The sequence below is a fragment of the Dromaius novaehollandiae genome, chromosome 6, assembly GCF_036370855.1.
Source record: "Dromaius novaehollandiae isolate bDroNov1 chromosome 6, bDroNov1.hap1, whole genome shotgun sequence".
Taxonomy (NCBI): domain Eukaryota; kingdom Metazoa; phylum Chordata; class Aves; order Casuariiformes; family Dromaiidae; genus Dromaius; species Dromaius novaehollandiae.
The window spans coordinates 45,534,031-45,550,240 of record NC_088103.1 but is presented as its reverse complement, the minus strand read 5'-3'; the positions used below and the strand labels follow the sequence as shown (position 1 = coordinate 45,550,240).

Here is a 16,210-nt window from a genome sequence, read left to right as displayed (position 1 = left end):
TCCCAGAAAAGCCCACGTCAAAGCAATGGAATGAGAGGTTTTTCAAGGTTGGATTTTAGCTTCCATAAGCTGCGGCGTTATGATTGAGGGAATGAAATGAGACCACAAGAGTACGATAAAAATGTTCCTTCTCTGCTGGAAATGATGCAAGTGAGAGAAAACCAGAATAGGGCCGCGATTCTCAAAAATAGGTGGTTTTACAAAAAACGAATCCATACTGTCGCTATGTCTTCCTAACGTGGGACAACGCAAATCCCGGACCTCAGGGTTTGCCCGCAGGCGAGCAGCAGCCTTGCAGCACCGCAGCGAGGGAAGGGGCTGGGGAGCCGGCGTGGCCCGCGCACTGCCTGCACCAGGGCAAGGGGAAACCTGCCACCTCCATAACGCAGGCAGATACACATTTTGCAGCCGTGCTGGCCGTAGGAGCACTAATTGAGTGAGCAGCCTGTTAATCCTGGAGAGGAAGGGCGGCTCGGAAGTGCCCGTTGCAGGCCGTAGCTGCGTGGCCTTTGGTTTCTCCGTGACGGCCGGTCTCCGGGACGAGAGAAGTTCTTGCTGACGGGCCATCTGATGGCGTTCCTCTCTCCTATTTGTGCAAACTCGCTGCAAAAGCAGTTACTTGGGGCAGGTACAGAGCTCCAAAGACAAGACTAAGGATGTGAGTAAAGTTGCCACTAAAACCAAATTAACCCCTCGAGTTCGAAAGGCAGCACTAATGCTAAAGACATGACCAAGCCGTCCTGCTTTCCTTTTCTTTTTTAACACTGTGGTGTAAAACTACTTGGTAGGATAATAGTTATTTCTCAGCAAAAATCTGTTTTTTGCACTAAACATTGTAGGTTTTGGTTGTAGTTTCTCTCCAGCATCTCCTAGTCTCCAGACCAGATAGCGTCTGGCTTGGGGCTGCAATTACAAAAGGGCGGATGAGTTTGCGCTCCTTGGCACGGCGAGACGCAGGTCTCTTTCCCGCGTATAGCCCAGCTCAGGCTCCGCACCCGGCATGCAGCGCTCGGGCTGCACTGCGCGTGTTTTATGACTGCCTCCTGTGTTTCCTCCTCAGGTATTCCAGTGGGTTTTTCTGACACTTCATTCATCACTTGGAAGGTCTTTGTGCGGGGCAGCGGTGCCGGTGCAGAGTGGGCACCCGTCCCGCCGATGGCAGTGTTGATCTTGGAAGCCCCTGGCTCTTCCCCGCCGGCGTCTTCCCCTCTACGTCCCCTGGGCTGCGGCCTCTCTGGGGGCATCGCGGGACCCGTTGGGGCTCCACCATACCCCGCGAGGGCCATAGCCTCTGAGCCATGGAGCACGCTCCCTCCTGTGCCGCCGGCCGTGCCGCGAGCCGGCGTTTGGGAAAGCTCTGCAAAGCCATAGGGTTTTTGCATGGAGGCTTCAAGGAACATAAGTCAAATGAACTCAAAGTGTTGCCCGAAACACATCTCCTTTCTCAGTGAGGGCTATTTCTATGCAAAATTTCGTCTTTCCGCTCTCGGTTCCAAAGCAGGTCTGTCCAAGAGGGGCCGTTCTTATGAAGAGGAAAGATCGGTTGTTTCATTCTCCTTGTACTGAAAAGGCTCTGAAATGGATCTGCTCTCTTCCTAATGCGGTTCCCCCCGTGTATCCCCTCCTCCCACGCCTCGTAGCTCTGAGGCCACTCTTCGGAAATGTCAGCTGAAGGGCGAAGTTTGAGAAAACCGTGAGTGCCTGAAAAATGGAAGGGAATGCTGAAACTGGAGAATGTACATGTGTGTGCCTGTGTGTGTGCGTGTCCCTAATCTGAATAATAGTAGCTGTTGTAATTAAGTTACGTAGAGCTTTAAAAACAACTGAAAGCTATTTTTCAGTCTAGCGCAACTGGGTGTTCTCTCCAGCAGCGTGAATAAGACATTTGCATGAAACGAATGCCGTGTAGGACTTCAACGTGATACAAGCGATCAAAGCGGCAGATAAGGATCTAGGATTGTGGGTGAAGGTATTTTACGGTAACTAAGGCTCATAAACAAGAGCTGTTTGCCTCGGAGAGTGATTTAGAACCAAGCGGGGCAAAGAAATCCCCCGCGAGATGACTTTGTTCCACTGAAGAGGGTTTGCAGCGCGTGAGCGGTGGCCGCGACCCCGAGGGAAGGCTGCTAGACGCGTTCCAGCTCCGCGAGGCCTCGGCAGCGCGAGCGGGCGGCGTACTTTCCACCCACAGCTCGCTCTCGGTTTCCTTCTCGCAGAGGGTTATTTTGAGCTCCACGGAGAAACTGTGGCGCAGTGTGCTAATGGGAGGTGATGACAGGTTGGGAGGTAGGGCTGGTATTGCTGACAGCTCGTAGCATTGCACCTTCCACGAGAAAATTGCAGCAATACCCTAGCTGGGTGAAAAAAAATGTTTGTGCAAAAGCCGTGCCAAGGGTTTCACCACGGGGCTCGTAGTCGTGTTAATATTTATTCTAGCATATTCACGTGGGGGCTCCTTAGCTGAGGGAGACGTGCTGGAGGGAAAAGCTCACGGTTGGTTATTTTATGAGGGGAAGAGTTTTATGAAGAAGTGTTGCTGATGAATTTCTTCAGCTTTCTCCGTGTTGAGGCTGCCAGTGTTCCACTTTCGTTCTGGATTTATCAGGCTGTCTGTTCGGTCCGTAACGGCGGCTGGAGGAGCCTAAGCACCTGGTTCAGCCCCTCTGGAAGGCGGTGGAGAAGAACAGGCCTTGGAGGGTTCAGTCAGTTCCTGACCTGTCGTTTGGTAGTGCTCAGGGAATGGACGTGGGGGAGTCAGCGTCAGGGTGGGTCTAGACTTGTACTTCTTCAGAAATACTTGAAATGGGATCAGCAATTAAGAGATCGACTTTGGGCACCCAGAACTGGAAAGTGTCGGCCTTTGGGCCCAGCCACGTGTCCCTGGTGCGTGTGAAGATGCCTGCTGCAGTCAGCGGTTGTAGCGAGCCGCTCTGACACATCCAGTTGCAGGTGCGTAGGGGAGTTAGAGGAAGCTGAACTCAGTAACCCAAATGTGGAGAAGCAGGTTAGAGGTGCAGCTTACTGTGAGTCTGAGGAAAACATGTTTTGGGTGGAAGGTACTTTACTGAAACTAGTGCGGTGAAGTCAAGACCGCTGCAAGTGAGTGCCTCCCAAAAGCCACCTGCGTAATGAGCACTGGTTCCTGGAGGCCGGAGCCAGAAGGATGTCTGGATTCCTGCGTTTTCCTTGAAATCAACAGCAGTTGAGATGCCTAACTACCCTTTTTGGTCTGGCGCTAAAGGGCAACTTTGTGGAGCGGCTTGGAAGAGGCCCAAGGTTGCTGAGAACAAGCGAAGCATTGTGGGTAGGCTTGCATGGCCTGGGCCAAAACTTCATCTCTTTGGCCGGTATAAATAGAGGGCTTCACTGTCCAGTGCTGCCAGGTCAGCAGCCCTTGCATACACTAAATGCACTCAATAAATAAAAAAGAAGTAAGGAAATCCAGATGAATTTAGAACAGATGCTGCATTGAGCATGGCGGCTGAGGCACATCTGCTCACCAGCCCGCTCCGGCGACAAATGGCAGGTGGGAACTGGGCGTGATTATCACCGGCTTCGGGGATCCCTCCCCAAAATGCACCCCCCCCCCCCCCCCCCGGTGCCGTGCGTGTTTGAGCTGGGGATCGCGTTGTTCCCGGCTGCCCTGAGCACGGCTTTCCAGACCGAGTGGAAAACTTCGCAGGGGATGTCTCAGCCATGGACCCGCGTGCAGCAGAGGTCTTTCTTTGTGGGGAGCTGCTGTAATATTTGAGGCGACAAGACCTTTGGAAGGGCTCTTCTTTCTCCTTACAGGGAAGAGAAGAATATTGCCTGGAATGACTCAAGCCGCAAGCTGCGCACAGAAAAAAACTGGCTTGCAACATGTGTGGATTTAATGGCGGGTGTTACAGGGCAATGAGAAAATGACACCGTTGGCTTTTTTGTCTTGCCAAAGTCCAGACAAAAGGGAAAATTTTAGTAGATGTCAAGTGCATTTACAGCAGTTCTCCGACAAGTGTCCAAGATTTGAAACACTATTCGTTTGGGCAGAAAGACTGTCCTGGAGACCCTTTTAATTCCTCTCCAGCTGCTGTAGTCTCCTTCCTCTTTAATTTGGCACTGCATGGAGCACCTGCCTGCTTCTCTAGCATGCTGTACAGCATCTTCCTCCTCCCTCAATGAAACAGCATACCCAGCACACTCATGTGCGTGTAGTGAACGTTGGGAAGATGCCTGGGTTAGAAGATGAGCTAAATTAACAGCAGGCGGCGGGTGGAGAAAAATTAACGTTCTCAGAAGTGCCAGAGTTGTATTTGTAAAAGCGATTTGCACTCCTGAGAGCACTGTTGACTTTCAGGAGACTTAGGCTTTCAAGTGCCTAAATCACTTTTGGGAAAGTGCTTGCAAATTTTTTTGAGTACTTAGGAAATATTTCTCATGTGTCCCCAGGCCTTCTCCAAATGCACTGGTAATTACAAGTTGTCCATTAACCACAATTTGCAGGTCTTTGCTTGAAGCTGTTGTGCAGCCAGCACCTAACAGCCAGAACACATGGAAAGTCACAAGTTCTGTTAAAAAATGTGAAGAGGACGGCGTGGGAAGTGGATATGCCTCGGAAAGTGCAGATCCCTGCCACCAGTGATGGGAGAGGGAGGCGGGGAGCCGACCGCAACGGTCGAGGGCTGCTGTGTCCTCCGGGAGGTAACGGGCAGCGCCTGCTCGGCTGGGAACAAATGTCACCGGTCCAGGCTGGACTAAGCTCACCGGGGCATACTGGTTGTCTGGGCCAAGTCTTGGGTAATATGAAGCATGCGTTGTGTGCCTTGACCAACAGAATAAATAATGCCTAATGGCAGTCAGCATCATGGTGTGCGGCTCTGCCCTGCTTGGGGCTGGCACAGCCCACCCCTTGGTGTTGGGAAAGCTCATGCGATTCCAGACAGGTAGCTTTCTAAAGGGCGAATGCCCAGTCTTTCACAGGGACTTGTGGCTTTTGGTGTTTTTGAAGTCTCTTCTACAGAAAAACATGTGAAATGTAGCTGTTCTGCTTAGGTGCTGTCTGCTGGGTTTCGCACCGAGCCTTCGGTCATGCTCTGGTGTTGCATGTGTTGCGACACTGAGGAACGAGCAAGGGCAATCATGATGCCTTCACTCGAGTGCCTTGTTTTGTGCCTGCTCCTGGGCAACGTCTGTGTCCATATGGCAAACGCCTTCCCTCGCTCTCCCCGTTGGCACACGCCCCAGGAAGGCTCAGACCCCATGCAGGCAGGTGCAGCTCCCTTTGCCACGCTGGGTTTACGGCAGTGTAAATGAGATCGGGATCTGTCTCCATCTCGAGCTGCAATTTGCAGGAACTCCTCCTGCAGTGAGTCAGAGCTTCCTTTAAACGCAACATCTGTGTGAGCCTTTGCAATGACTTGTTTTACTGTGATGCTTCATTTAGCATCGTGCTCAAAGCCTTTCAGGATGCAATCGGTTTGTGTGAATTTAGTGCAGGTACCTTTGGTTTCTTAAAAAATAATTGGAGTGTGAAGAAGCAGGGGCTGTGACCCAGCTCCCTCAGGAGGTACGCAGAACGGTGATTTTGCCTCATTTAGAGCCTGGAGTAGGTTATTTTGGTAGAGTTACTCCCAATTTATCCTGATTTGCAAGGTTCATGAGTGAGAAAAAAACCTCAAGCAAATGTGTTTTAATTTCCTGGGAATGTCAATCAGGACAAACTTGGAGCAGTGCTGTTCTTTCACGCTGCATGTTTGGTAGTGAAATTTGCCTCTATGGATGGAGACAACAGCCCTTTCGCTTCAAGGGAATGATGCTCTGCTGGAGTAACAAAGCGCTCCTGGTTACTCCAGCTTCAATATGGCCCGGGGTCTTGGATGGAGCCTGTGCTGGGAACAGCACGGGTTTTCTCCTGTTGGCTCTGGCTTTGGACGTCCCAGATACACGGGCATGAGAGACCCCAAGGCTCTCTTACACTGTCCTGCTATCCCCAGGCAACCTCAAAATAACGTTTGTCTAACCTGTGGTAGAGGGTTCCAGCGATGGAGACTTCACAGCGGCGTTAAGCCTTCTTTAGCAGTGCTCCAGTCTCTTTCTTGTTAGACAGCTTTTCCTAATACAGCACCAAGCCTTCTTTCCTGCAGTTTCAGCCCTTTTTGCCTAGCTCTGTTGCTGTAGATGGGAGAACAGGTCATTTGTTTCTTCTCTCCAGCTGTGTTTCACATCCTCCAAGCCTGCCCTCATCCCTCCCCCTCGGTCTGCCTTTCTCAAGCTAAACTGTCTTTTAAACTGCTCCTTGAGGCCAGGTCACCTGGCCTCATCCATCCCGCTGCCGCGGCCTCTCTGCAGCTGGACCGCCTCCTTCTTGCAGGGCGGGTGCGGGTGGCCGGCCGCGGCCTCCCGGCTCCGCGCTGACGGGCAGCATTACTGCGCCGCGCAGGCTGTGACCCGGTGCCTCATCCCAGGCCGGCCCGCGGCTTTTTTGCAGGAACGTGACACCGTTTGGCTCACGCTCAGCTTTCCATTCGCAGTAACCCCACAGTCCTTTCCCACAGAGCAAGCTGTCCCCCTTGATGCATTTGTTGGTTATTCCTGCCATATTTAACGCTATCCTCTTTTTTCAGACGGTATTCCCAGTTTGTGGCGCTTAGACTGGATTCTGGGCTGCCTTCCAGAGCCCTGGCTGTCCCTGCCAGCTTGCAGCGCTTGCACATTTAACCGGTCCACTCTCTACTTCATCATCTAGGTTGTTCAAGAAAATACTGCCTCATCCCCGACCCTGTGCAAGGCCCCGGGGAATCCCGCCTGATGCGTGTTTCCATCTAGCCAGGGAACTACCGATAACTCATTTGGGAGTGTGGCTTTTCACCTGCATAGTAGTTTGTTTCACTCACGCTCTTCATTGGTCTCACATGCCAGTGTCCTACAGTCAAAGCACGTGAGATGCAGCTGCTGCTGTGGCCTTCTCATCTCAGGTGTGTGTGAGTGGACACCAAGAGAAGCCCACCCTCTCTTTAAAGGTGAGGAATCCGAGCGCCCCGGCTCATTGCAAACACGCTTCAGGTTTCGCACTGGCACTGTTGAGCTGGCAGAGGTGCTTCCTTCCAGCACTTCGCTTACTGGAGGCACACTGGAAACACCCGCGCTGAGCGCTGGGAGGTACCTAGCGAGGAGCTCTGCCGCGGCGCCTCGAGGCAGCGGAGGGCTCGCGGCCGCTGCAGCGGTTTGCTCTGCCGGCCTGCTGCGTTGGGAGCAGAGGCCGCCGCGGCCCCCGCCGAAGGTGCATTTGCTAACCTCCGTTTCCTCCCCAGGACCCCGCGGCCAGCAGGGCGTCCTGCACATGACTTCGAAATACTGCTTGAAAATGGTCATTATAGGATTTTAGGGAGAAAGACGATGACATAGAGGCTGGTCGTTGAACGGCCACATCTTACCCGACAGCTGAGACCAAGGGTTTCTTGTCTCGCAGCACCGGCGACGGTGCGAGTGCTTTGCCCCCCAGCCAGCGTCGGCAGCGCGGCAGTTCTGTTTTTATTGGCATTGACCGATCAGAGTTTAGTTCACCCCTGCAAAGAGCTGGCTGAGTAGGAGGCACGGCACGTCAGGTAGGTGGTTTGCGCCAGGCGGCGGCTCAGGGAGGTCTCGCGTTGGACGTGCTCCAGGGTGAAGGACTCCGAATGCCCCTGAGCTCCTCGCCGCTGCCAAGGCTTTGACAAAGTGACAGCGTGCGAGCAAAAGCAAGGTTTGACTTAAATTTAGACCCCGGCGTGTACCCAGTCTGATTTAAAGAGAGGAAGGGATGGAGTCCCACCACTGCCCTTGGTCATTCCTCCCAGCCTTTACATTGCCTTCACTTCTAACACGCCTTTATCCGACTTCACACTTCCAGCTCCTGCTTCTCGTTACGCCGCTTCCTTTTCCCGACTCGTTTAATTTAATAAGCCACTCGACGCCTATTTCAGCCGCCTGCTCTCCCTTCCCTCCGCAGAACCGCCAGACCTTCAACAGCCTGAGCTGCCTTAGCGCCGCGCCGGAGGACGGCGCCCAGCAGAAGCCCTTCCGCGCCGAGCCCTGGCCGGCGGCGCCCGGCTCCGCGGACGTGATGCCGGGCCGGACGCCCGCCTGCACGCCGGTGCCGGAGCCGCGGCGGCGCGCCGAGGACTGCGGCGCCGGCAGGGAGGAGCTCTGCGGCGAGGAGGCGGACTTCGGCGGCGCCGAGGACGAGGGCGGCGGGAAGGAGGAGGCGCGGGCACCCTGGCGGCGCGGCGGGGCCGCGGGCGGCGGCGTCTTCCAGCTCGACGGCGAGATCGACATTGAGCAGATAGAAAACAACTGAGAGGGGAGCGTGGCGCCTCGGGGCGGGCCTGGGCGCGGAGGGCGGGGGCACCCCGGTTGCCGTGCTTGGTTTATACTGTGCTAGCGGCCTTCTCCTGCCGGCTGAAGGGGACGAAGCAGCTTTGCCAAAATCTCATCAGGTATCCAGAGCAATTTTGTGTGTGTGTGTGCATAAATCTTGCAGTTCTTTGTAGCGACGGCAGCCAGGTACCAGCTCGCGTGAGAAGGTGGCCCGCCGGCGTCAGAAGCGGGAGTTGCAGAGCTCCAGGGCCCTGGCTGGCCTCCGAGCGCGAGCAAGCAGCGGTCGTGAAGCCGGAGCCGCAGCCCACGGCTTCAGCCACGCGCTCGGTTCAGATGGCTGTGTGTTCAGAAAGGGCTTCAGCAGTAAACCACCACCAGCGGGGTCTGGGAAAAGTGAGGAAAGAAGGATAAAAAGGAGGGAGTGCATGAGCCGTGCTCTGCAGAGCGAGCAGGGCGGGCTCGGGGACCACCAGCCCCACGCTCTTCCCCGCGCGCTGGCCGGGACGCTGTTCCCACGCGCTTTTCCCGCTCTGTCTTACTGTGAAGTGGTGCCACGTGACACGCCATAGGATTACTTGACCCAAGTAAGCTGTCAAAATGCTGAAAATTCAGGTAGCAGCACTGAAAGCTTTTCCCTCTTCCTGTGCCTTCGCTCAGCACAGATAAAGTGGTGACCGTGGTGTTTGTACGACATGCATTCGCCTCGGAAAAATCAGCTGTCCACCTGCTAACAGGCTTAGAAGGACACACACTTCTCCCCCACCTGAATTTTTTTAAACCTATAGCAAAGCTGCGCGGGTGGCTTTCGGCACCGGGTCTGCAGGTTCCTCGGGGCTCATGGGTTACTTCCAGCGGGTGACAGAAGTGATAGAGGAAAGGAAAGTCATAGGTGCTAGCAACGATTTAAGCATGGGAAATTCCTGGAGGGGTTCAGCACTTCCGCTGGAAAACGTTTAGGATTCCATAAATCGGAAGAGGTCAAAAGCCACCGGTACAGATTTTGTTAATCGTTTCTGTTCCGGCACTCGTTTCTGCGGCGGTGTGGGAGGCCTGTGGTAGCCCCATGGGGCCCGTCCGGCCATGGAGCCTTGCACCCGTGCAGCCGGCTCGCACGGTGCCGAGTTGGCTCGCAGCAGGGCCCGTTTCGGGCTGGACCCCGCAGGCGGCGCAGGCCGGCAGGCACGCTGCGGGATGGGGCCGGCTGCTCGTTTTTTGGGATCTATGGCTCTCTCCAAGTGCCGTCTGAGATAGATGCACCCTGGCTAAGTTTTTAGAGCCCCCGCTCGCGCTCCGGTGCCTCCCCGCTGCACACACCCTTCCCTGGGAGACGCTTCGGGGCGGTCGCTTGTGGCAGAGGATTGCTTCGTGGAGGTGCTTCCCTGCACCCGGGAGCACCGCACTGACACGCTGCCGCACGGGCAGACGCAGCTCCGCGGCGCGCTGTCGACTGCGAGCCTTCCCCATGCCCGGCATCCCCCGAGGCCGCCAAGCGCGACGGGCACGGTGGGTGCGACCGCCCCCGAGCCCCTCGCTGCCGGGCTCCTGCGGCCCCCCGCGTGCCGGGGACGCGCGGCGCTGCGCTGCGGTGTGGGCGCTCCTGCGTCCCGGGGTGGCACCCCGCACGGCCTCTGCCCCCCCGGCTGCCGCGGTGCCGTGCTGGAGGCCGCAGCACACCGTTTACATACAGCACAACCCGTTTGCCTTACTAAGACGCTTCTCCAAGGAGGCATGGCCTTATACCGGGCACGTGAGCTTAGGCACAAACTGCAGATAGCTGCGATTTTTCTTTTTTTTTTTAGGCCACAGCGGTGTTCTGTTGGGTATTTTGTTGGTTTTGTATGATTTTATGTACTTACTTTCAGTTTAAGAAAGCCTTACTTTTTTTTTTTTTTCTCTCTGTAGAGGTAAAACGTTTGTGGATTTATATATATATAAATATATATATAAATAAAATAATTAAAAATATTAAATATAAATATAGTATGTGCCTCAGAGTCAGGGGACATCCCGTTGATTGTAAAGCTAGGAGCTGTGTTGCCCCAGCGGCACCGGTGAAAAGCGGCGGCTCCCCGCGCAGGGGACACCGCGCCTTCCGTTTTTAGAGGACTTCAGCTCCTGCAGAGATGCTGCGGTGGCCCCGCTCCCACCTGCCGGAGCGCGGCGGGGAACGGCCCGCGGACGGCGGAGGGCGGCCTGGGCTGCGTAGCGTAGGGTCCCGTTACCGCAAGGCCATTCGGGCGCTGGTTCGAGGCACGGAGCAGTGGGGCCAGCAGACGCTGCAGGACAAAACCGGACTTTATCATCAGCAATAAGATTTCATCAGTACGATTCTTAAAAAAAAAAAAGGATTTTAATAGGAAAATGCGTAGCACTGGTAACATGCGCACGGGGATGCTGCCGTGTATGTGCAGATGTAGCTCTCTGAGCCTGTCCTATGAAAGATTACATCTTCAAAAAAAAGAAAAAAGACAAAAAGAAGTATGTGTAAAGTAGATTGTAATTTTTCATGTTATAGCATAGCCAATTTGGCCAAGAAAGTTGTGTTTCAAGTGCATTGTTTAAAAGCTCCTGGCTGACCAGGACGACAGACTTAGGTAGGATACCTTAGGATTGTAGCAGTGCTTCACAGCGTTCATGTTTTTGGTGGTCAAGAATCAAAAGATGGCCAAAAAAAAAGAAAAAAAAAAGCCTTCTGAAGCTCTGACCTGTAGTAACAAAGTCCCTCTCGCTGCTGCTCGCGCGGGGCGGCCGCGGGGCCGGGGCGGCGAGGGACTGCGCGTTTGTACTCGCTCCACGACTTGATTGCACTAGAGCAGCTCGGTCTCAGGAAATTGCTTGTTACTTTTACTGTGTAAATAAAGCTTCCTGGTTCGGTACCGGGCCGGGCCGGCCTCCGTCTCTGCCCGTCTGTGGGGCCGCGCGCGGGGCGGGGGCGCGGGGTGGGCAGCCGCCGCGGGAGCCGCCTGCCGCGCGTGCGCCGGTCACCTGGAGAGGTAAAAACTAGACGCAAAGCAAGGTCTAGGATTTTTTTATGCCCGCAGGTGACACCCTTTCCCCCGCGACCTCGCGCTGGGCCCTCCGCCCCGAAGGCCGGCCCCGCCGATTGAGCACACGGACGCGGCGGCACGCTCGCAGCACTGTGTTTATTAGCTACCCCGGCGATCCCTGGGAGGAACACAGTTACGGGTCGGAGCGACGTGCGGGCCCCTCGGTAGGGTCTTCCGAAGGGCCCCAGCGTTACGGGAGGCCCCGGAGTGCCGAGCGGGGCTGCGGCGAGCCGGGCTGGTGAGCGGGAAGGGCAGCGCCGGCCCGCCCCGGCCCTGCACGGCACGTGCATGCCGTTTCTCACGGCGCTTTCCACGTTTTCACGCCATCCTAAGCAGGAACAGCCACGACGCAGGTTCCTCAGCTGCAAGCACAGGACTTTTCATGTGAGAGCTAGCTCTGTTCACGCCGGTGAGCTTAGTGCCGTAACCCCGAGCAGGGGCAGGCTGCAGGCACCCCGTGCTGCCCCACGCTGCTCTTCTTCTGCCGGCTGTATGATACCCGGGCGACAAAAACTGGGGAAGGGCATGGAAGACCCCGAGTTTGGGCCTCCCTTTGCTAAGGTTAGTGTCTGATTTTAGTCCCCGTATGGGAAACGGCGAGAGCCGCGGTGTTTTCCACCCCGGGAAGGGCCGCCCGTCGCTCCGTCACGAGGCGCTGGAGGAGGCGGGTGAGTGCGGAGCGGCCGAGGGGGCCGGTGCGCGGGGCCGCAGCACCACGCCGTCAGCCCGTCACTCGCGCAGCTCCTGCAGAAGCAGCTCGACCGCCTCGGCGAGGTTGTTCACGTAGGCGTCGGGCTTCACCTGGGGGTGGTTTTCATCGCTGGGCCTGCAAAGGGGACAGAGGGCAAGGGTGAGAAAAGTGGAGCGAGTTGTTCGTCGCTCCTCATCCCCTTCCCTCTGCCTCTCCTCCCCGTACCTCGCCTCGTACCAGCCCTGTGCCGGCTGGCAGAGCCCCACGCTTGTGTAGCTGGGCTGCTTGACCGGGCAAAGCTTTGCGCTACCTTGTGCGGAAAGTGAGCCGCATAATTAACCAACTAATCCAAGTTAATGCACTGCATTTTGCGTGGCACCTTCATTCAGACAATAGTAATAGCTGATGGGAATCTCCGAGAAGACGCTTCACTGCGAGCCTGTGCAAATAATTATTCTCTGTTTTTTCTCTAGAAGTAACTAAGGAAAATGAGAATTCCCTTCTGACCTAGGGACAGGAAAGGTCTGCACGTAGCTTTCGCTAACGAGAAGGCCGTGACAGGGTTTAATTTTGCAAGACCACCGTCTTCCTGTAAGTCAGATTCATGGCACAACCATGAGGAGCTGTCGGACACCCTTCGGCACGGGCCCCTGGCCCGCAGTGAGCGGCGGGGAGCCGCAGTCGCCGGCAATCCCGCTGAAGACACTGGCCTAACCTGGCGCAGATGCTCAAGCCCCTTTTACTGAGTCAGCAGTGTTGCTGGCGGCGGGGGGGCAGGCAGACAGACACAGTGGAGGCAGAAACAGCCCAGTCAGATTTTCCTGCCGATGGCTCCGAACCTCATGGCACTATCACGGCTGCTGGGCTGAGAAAGCAAACAGCTGTTGAACAGCAAACATATGTCTTTTATACGCTTAATGGCTTTCCTCTGGGAGAGAGATGAGAGCCCTAATGTCTAGCTCCCACCTCTCTTGGTCCCTGCAAAGGGCACGACTCCATTTAGTGAGAGCTCTTTTCTCAGCGGGGAAGATGCATTTCCCGTTGGATGCACGGGCGGCAGGGAGATCATTATTCGTATTTACAGTCTGCAGAATTTGGGGAGTACTTGTCTGCACAAGTACCAAATTACTCCTCCAGTTGTGCACTAAAGCTTCCCAGGGCTCCTTCCTTTCTGTTCATCTTTCAGACGCGCTCTTCGTTCCTGAGCGCTTGAGCTCCTCGCGCCGGCAGAGCCTCTCGTGGGCAGCTACACTGGAACATAGCGCCCTAGGAAATCGGGCTCAGGTAATGCAATTCTTCCTAGGAATACACTGCAGGTTGAGGCCAAGGAATGTACAGATGTTGCTGGTGTTTAAGGACGTTGCAGTCCACCTGAGAAGACTGTGAATCAGCTCAGCGCGGCTCCTCCGGCACAGTGGGGCTGGTAATGCCGCATGCCCTTCAGTCCAGCCGCAGCCAGACACCCCCAGCCCTGGAGCCCCCGATGACAAGCTGCGAGCGAAGCATCTTGGGGAAGCTCCCGATGCGGTAGAGCCACCGGGCAGGGAGCAGTGCAGACACGGTCTCGAACGTCACCCAGTTGAGCATTGAACAGGCACAAGAACATACATGCGCCATCAGACAATGCGTTCAAGACACAACTGTCCCTTCCACACGAAGAGAGGGGGTGAGCACACCTGACTGTTCCCCCCGGTCGGTCGAACCACACGGTATGACCTCAGCACTGCCATCCCACACACCGCAGAGGAACTCCGTGTTTATTTTTGCCCAGCCATCCAAATAACATGCCATCGCAACGCACAGACTGAGCAGCCATGGACTCGTGGCTCGGCTGAGGTCTGCAGGACACTCGTGCCAGCTCCCGTGGAGCTCAGCTGTTACCTCCAGAGGTCGTGGATGCCCGGCCCCAACCTGGGGCAGCATTGACGGAGGGAAGCCAGGTCTCCCCCAGATCTAGTTGGCCAACGTGAAAAGCACGGGCAACACTTTCGAAGCGGTCTGTTGCCTGCCTTTCACCGGAGAACCTGAGGGCTGTCCGTTCGTGTGCCGAGCACCGCAAGAATGCCCACCAGCGGCTTGCCACTTCCATCGTCCTGCAGGGGAAGGACCGCACAGCGGTGTCTGACAGGTATACGCAGAATCTCGAGTAGGAAAACTAGGAAGAGGTAAGACACTGCCTGGGGAATACGTGACACAAAGTACTGCACGCTCTTGCAGCCAGCTTGGACATGGGCTTCATCTGCCGCGCTCCTGTTATTCACCTGAAACTCATTATTTATCTTCTACTTTACAGCCTGATACCCTACAGGGTTACAAGTGGGAACCCTAAAACACTCTTTTGCTACACATTTTGCAGACAGATGCTCTCTCTTACAATGCAAGAGTTTCAATGGTTTTAATAACATGTTACCGGCATTATCCAGAAGAAAACGAGAGAAGTATGTAGCCCTTATGCAGCAGGTCCAGAGGAAAATGAGAGAAATATGTAGCCCTTATGCAGCAGACGTTTCCCATTAAAGTAAATGGGATTTAAGCAGAATCCAGCAGTCGAGCAGGTGCTTTACCTGCGTGGCTGAAGCAGGCCGGCACGACTTGCCCAGTGTGGATGAACCCCTACATCCTTCTCTACAGGCGTGCAGCTTCCCTGGGGACACCAGCCCTGGGACACAGCGCTGTCAGGCCAGAAGCAATCACTGCCGCTGGGCCAGAAAGTGTATTTACTTTCAACTCGTGTCAGATTCTGGGGTTTTACTTTTGAGACGTGTCTCCTATCATATGTCTTAGATTACATACGCTGGTCTCTGCTAAGTGGGGGGAAATATAATAAATAAAACGGTCTGGACTCCAAGGCAAAGCTGAGCACAGAAATAAAACAAACCTTCCTGCTCTTTTGCCTTCTCCCAGGGCTCTGCTGAGAAGCTTTTATTCCTGTCAGTACTGCTCCAAGAAGCGTTTCATGTGGCCACTTCTTTTGTCTCGCAGAATGCTTTGTAAATCACAGAACTGCAAACAAATAGCCAAGTAATGGCTTTTTTATCCGAGTTCAGTACCGCTCTTCTGAGCATCTGTCGAAAGGAAACTGTAAGCAGTAATTCCCAACCACTACTGCCAAGAGGCAACGCTCCAAAAGCACCGAAATCATTTAGGAGCCCAAGGCCCAGTTCTGGAAACGCGGCAGGACGATAGGGCTGTGCTGCAGCGTCACACGGCCCCTGGCACGCCGCGTGATAACCAGTGGCCCCAGCGCGGGCCTCCTCAGAAGGCTCCATCTCTTCAGACACACTCCGGCAATGTCAAACACATGCAGAGAGCACAAACCCAGAATAAACCATGTCACAGCCACCCCCCCCCCCCCAAAAAAAAAATATGAGGAATGAACCCCCTTCTGCATAACAGGCAAATGGCCAGAGAACTTCACTCTCTGCCTCTTGTTTCCAGGAATCGAAGACCCTGGTTCTGCATGAACCTATCCCTGAGGGGCTGCAGACTTCTTCCCAGGAGAAAACTCCAGCTATGCAGGGTTTTAAGATATTCTGAGATGAGCACTGTGCTGAAACATCATATTTTAGACCTTAAAGGAGTGGATCTGTAGCTAGGACAACTGGGAAGAGAAAACCCTGATCGCAGTCCCGAGTCCCTGGCTGCTGGTGCAGTTCACGCAGCACAAAACCAGCAGGAATCGCAGGGAATGGGACGGGGCCCCGGCTCTCTTGCTTTCACTCTTTCTTCTTCTCACATAAAATGCAGGCACCTAACTCAGCCCAGTGCATGGCACTTCTGGAGCCGGGCACCTAAGGACTGCTTCAGTGAACGTCCTGGTGCCTAAGCATCTCCCTGGACAGGGTTGTCGGGGACAGCTGAAAACCTTGGCCAAGACCACTTCTTGCTCTCACATTTTCAGCTTCTTTTCTCTTTCAGTGATGACTTTTTTTGCATTTATGAAAATTTGCACTATTACAGACATCATAACAGATGGTCACAAAACTCAAAGCGGAGATTGTCATTTAGTACTTTTCTCTTTCATATTCCAAAAATAAAAAAAAAATCTAAAAATATGTTTAATTTGCAGGTCAGCTTAAGAATAAAGTTAGAAGGAGCTAACTTTGAGATAAACTCCTTCTGATTCTTTATGTGGGAC

The 16,210-nt window shown here is 54.6% G+C and overlaps 2 protein-coding genes across 5 annotated transcripts in view; one reads left to right on the top strand and one right to left on the bottom strand.

Annotated features, from left to right (window-relative positions):
* Nucleotides 1-11,210, top strand: part of FAM53B (family with sequence similarity 53 member B) — a 54,887-nt gene extending 43,677 nt beyond the window's left edge. For all 4 annotated transcript variants that reach the window (XM_064514353.1, XM_064514356.1, XM_064514355.1 and 1 more), the window contains one exon: nt 7,967-11,210. In XM_064514353.1, coding sequence (XP_064370423.1) covers nt 7,967-8,314 — 348 coding nt within the window. In that variant the 3' untranslated portion in view covers nt 8,315-11,210. The remainder of the gene's footprint in view (nt 1-7,966) is intronic.
* Nucleotides 11,211-11,458: 248 nt separating this feature from the next.
* Nucleotides 11,459-16,210, bottom strand: part of LHPP (phospholysine phosphohistidine inorganic pyrophosphate phosphatase) — a 105,813-nt gene continuing 101,061 nt past the window's right edge. The window contains exon 7 of the mRNA XM_064514358.1: nt 11,459-12,207. Coding sequence (XP_064370428.1) covers nt 12,111-12,207 — 97 coding nt within the window. The 3' untranslated portion in view covers nt 11,459-12,110. The remainder of the gene's footprint in view (nt 12,208-16,210) is intronic.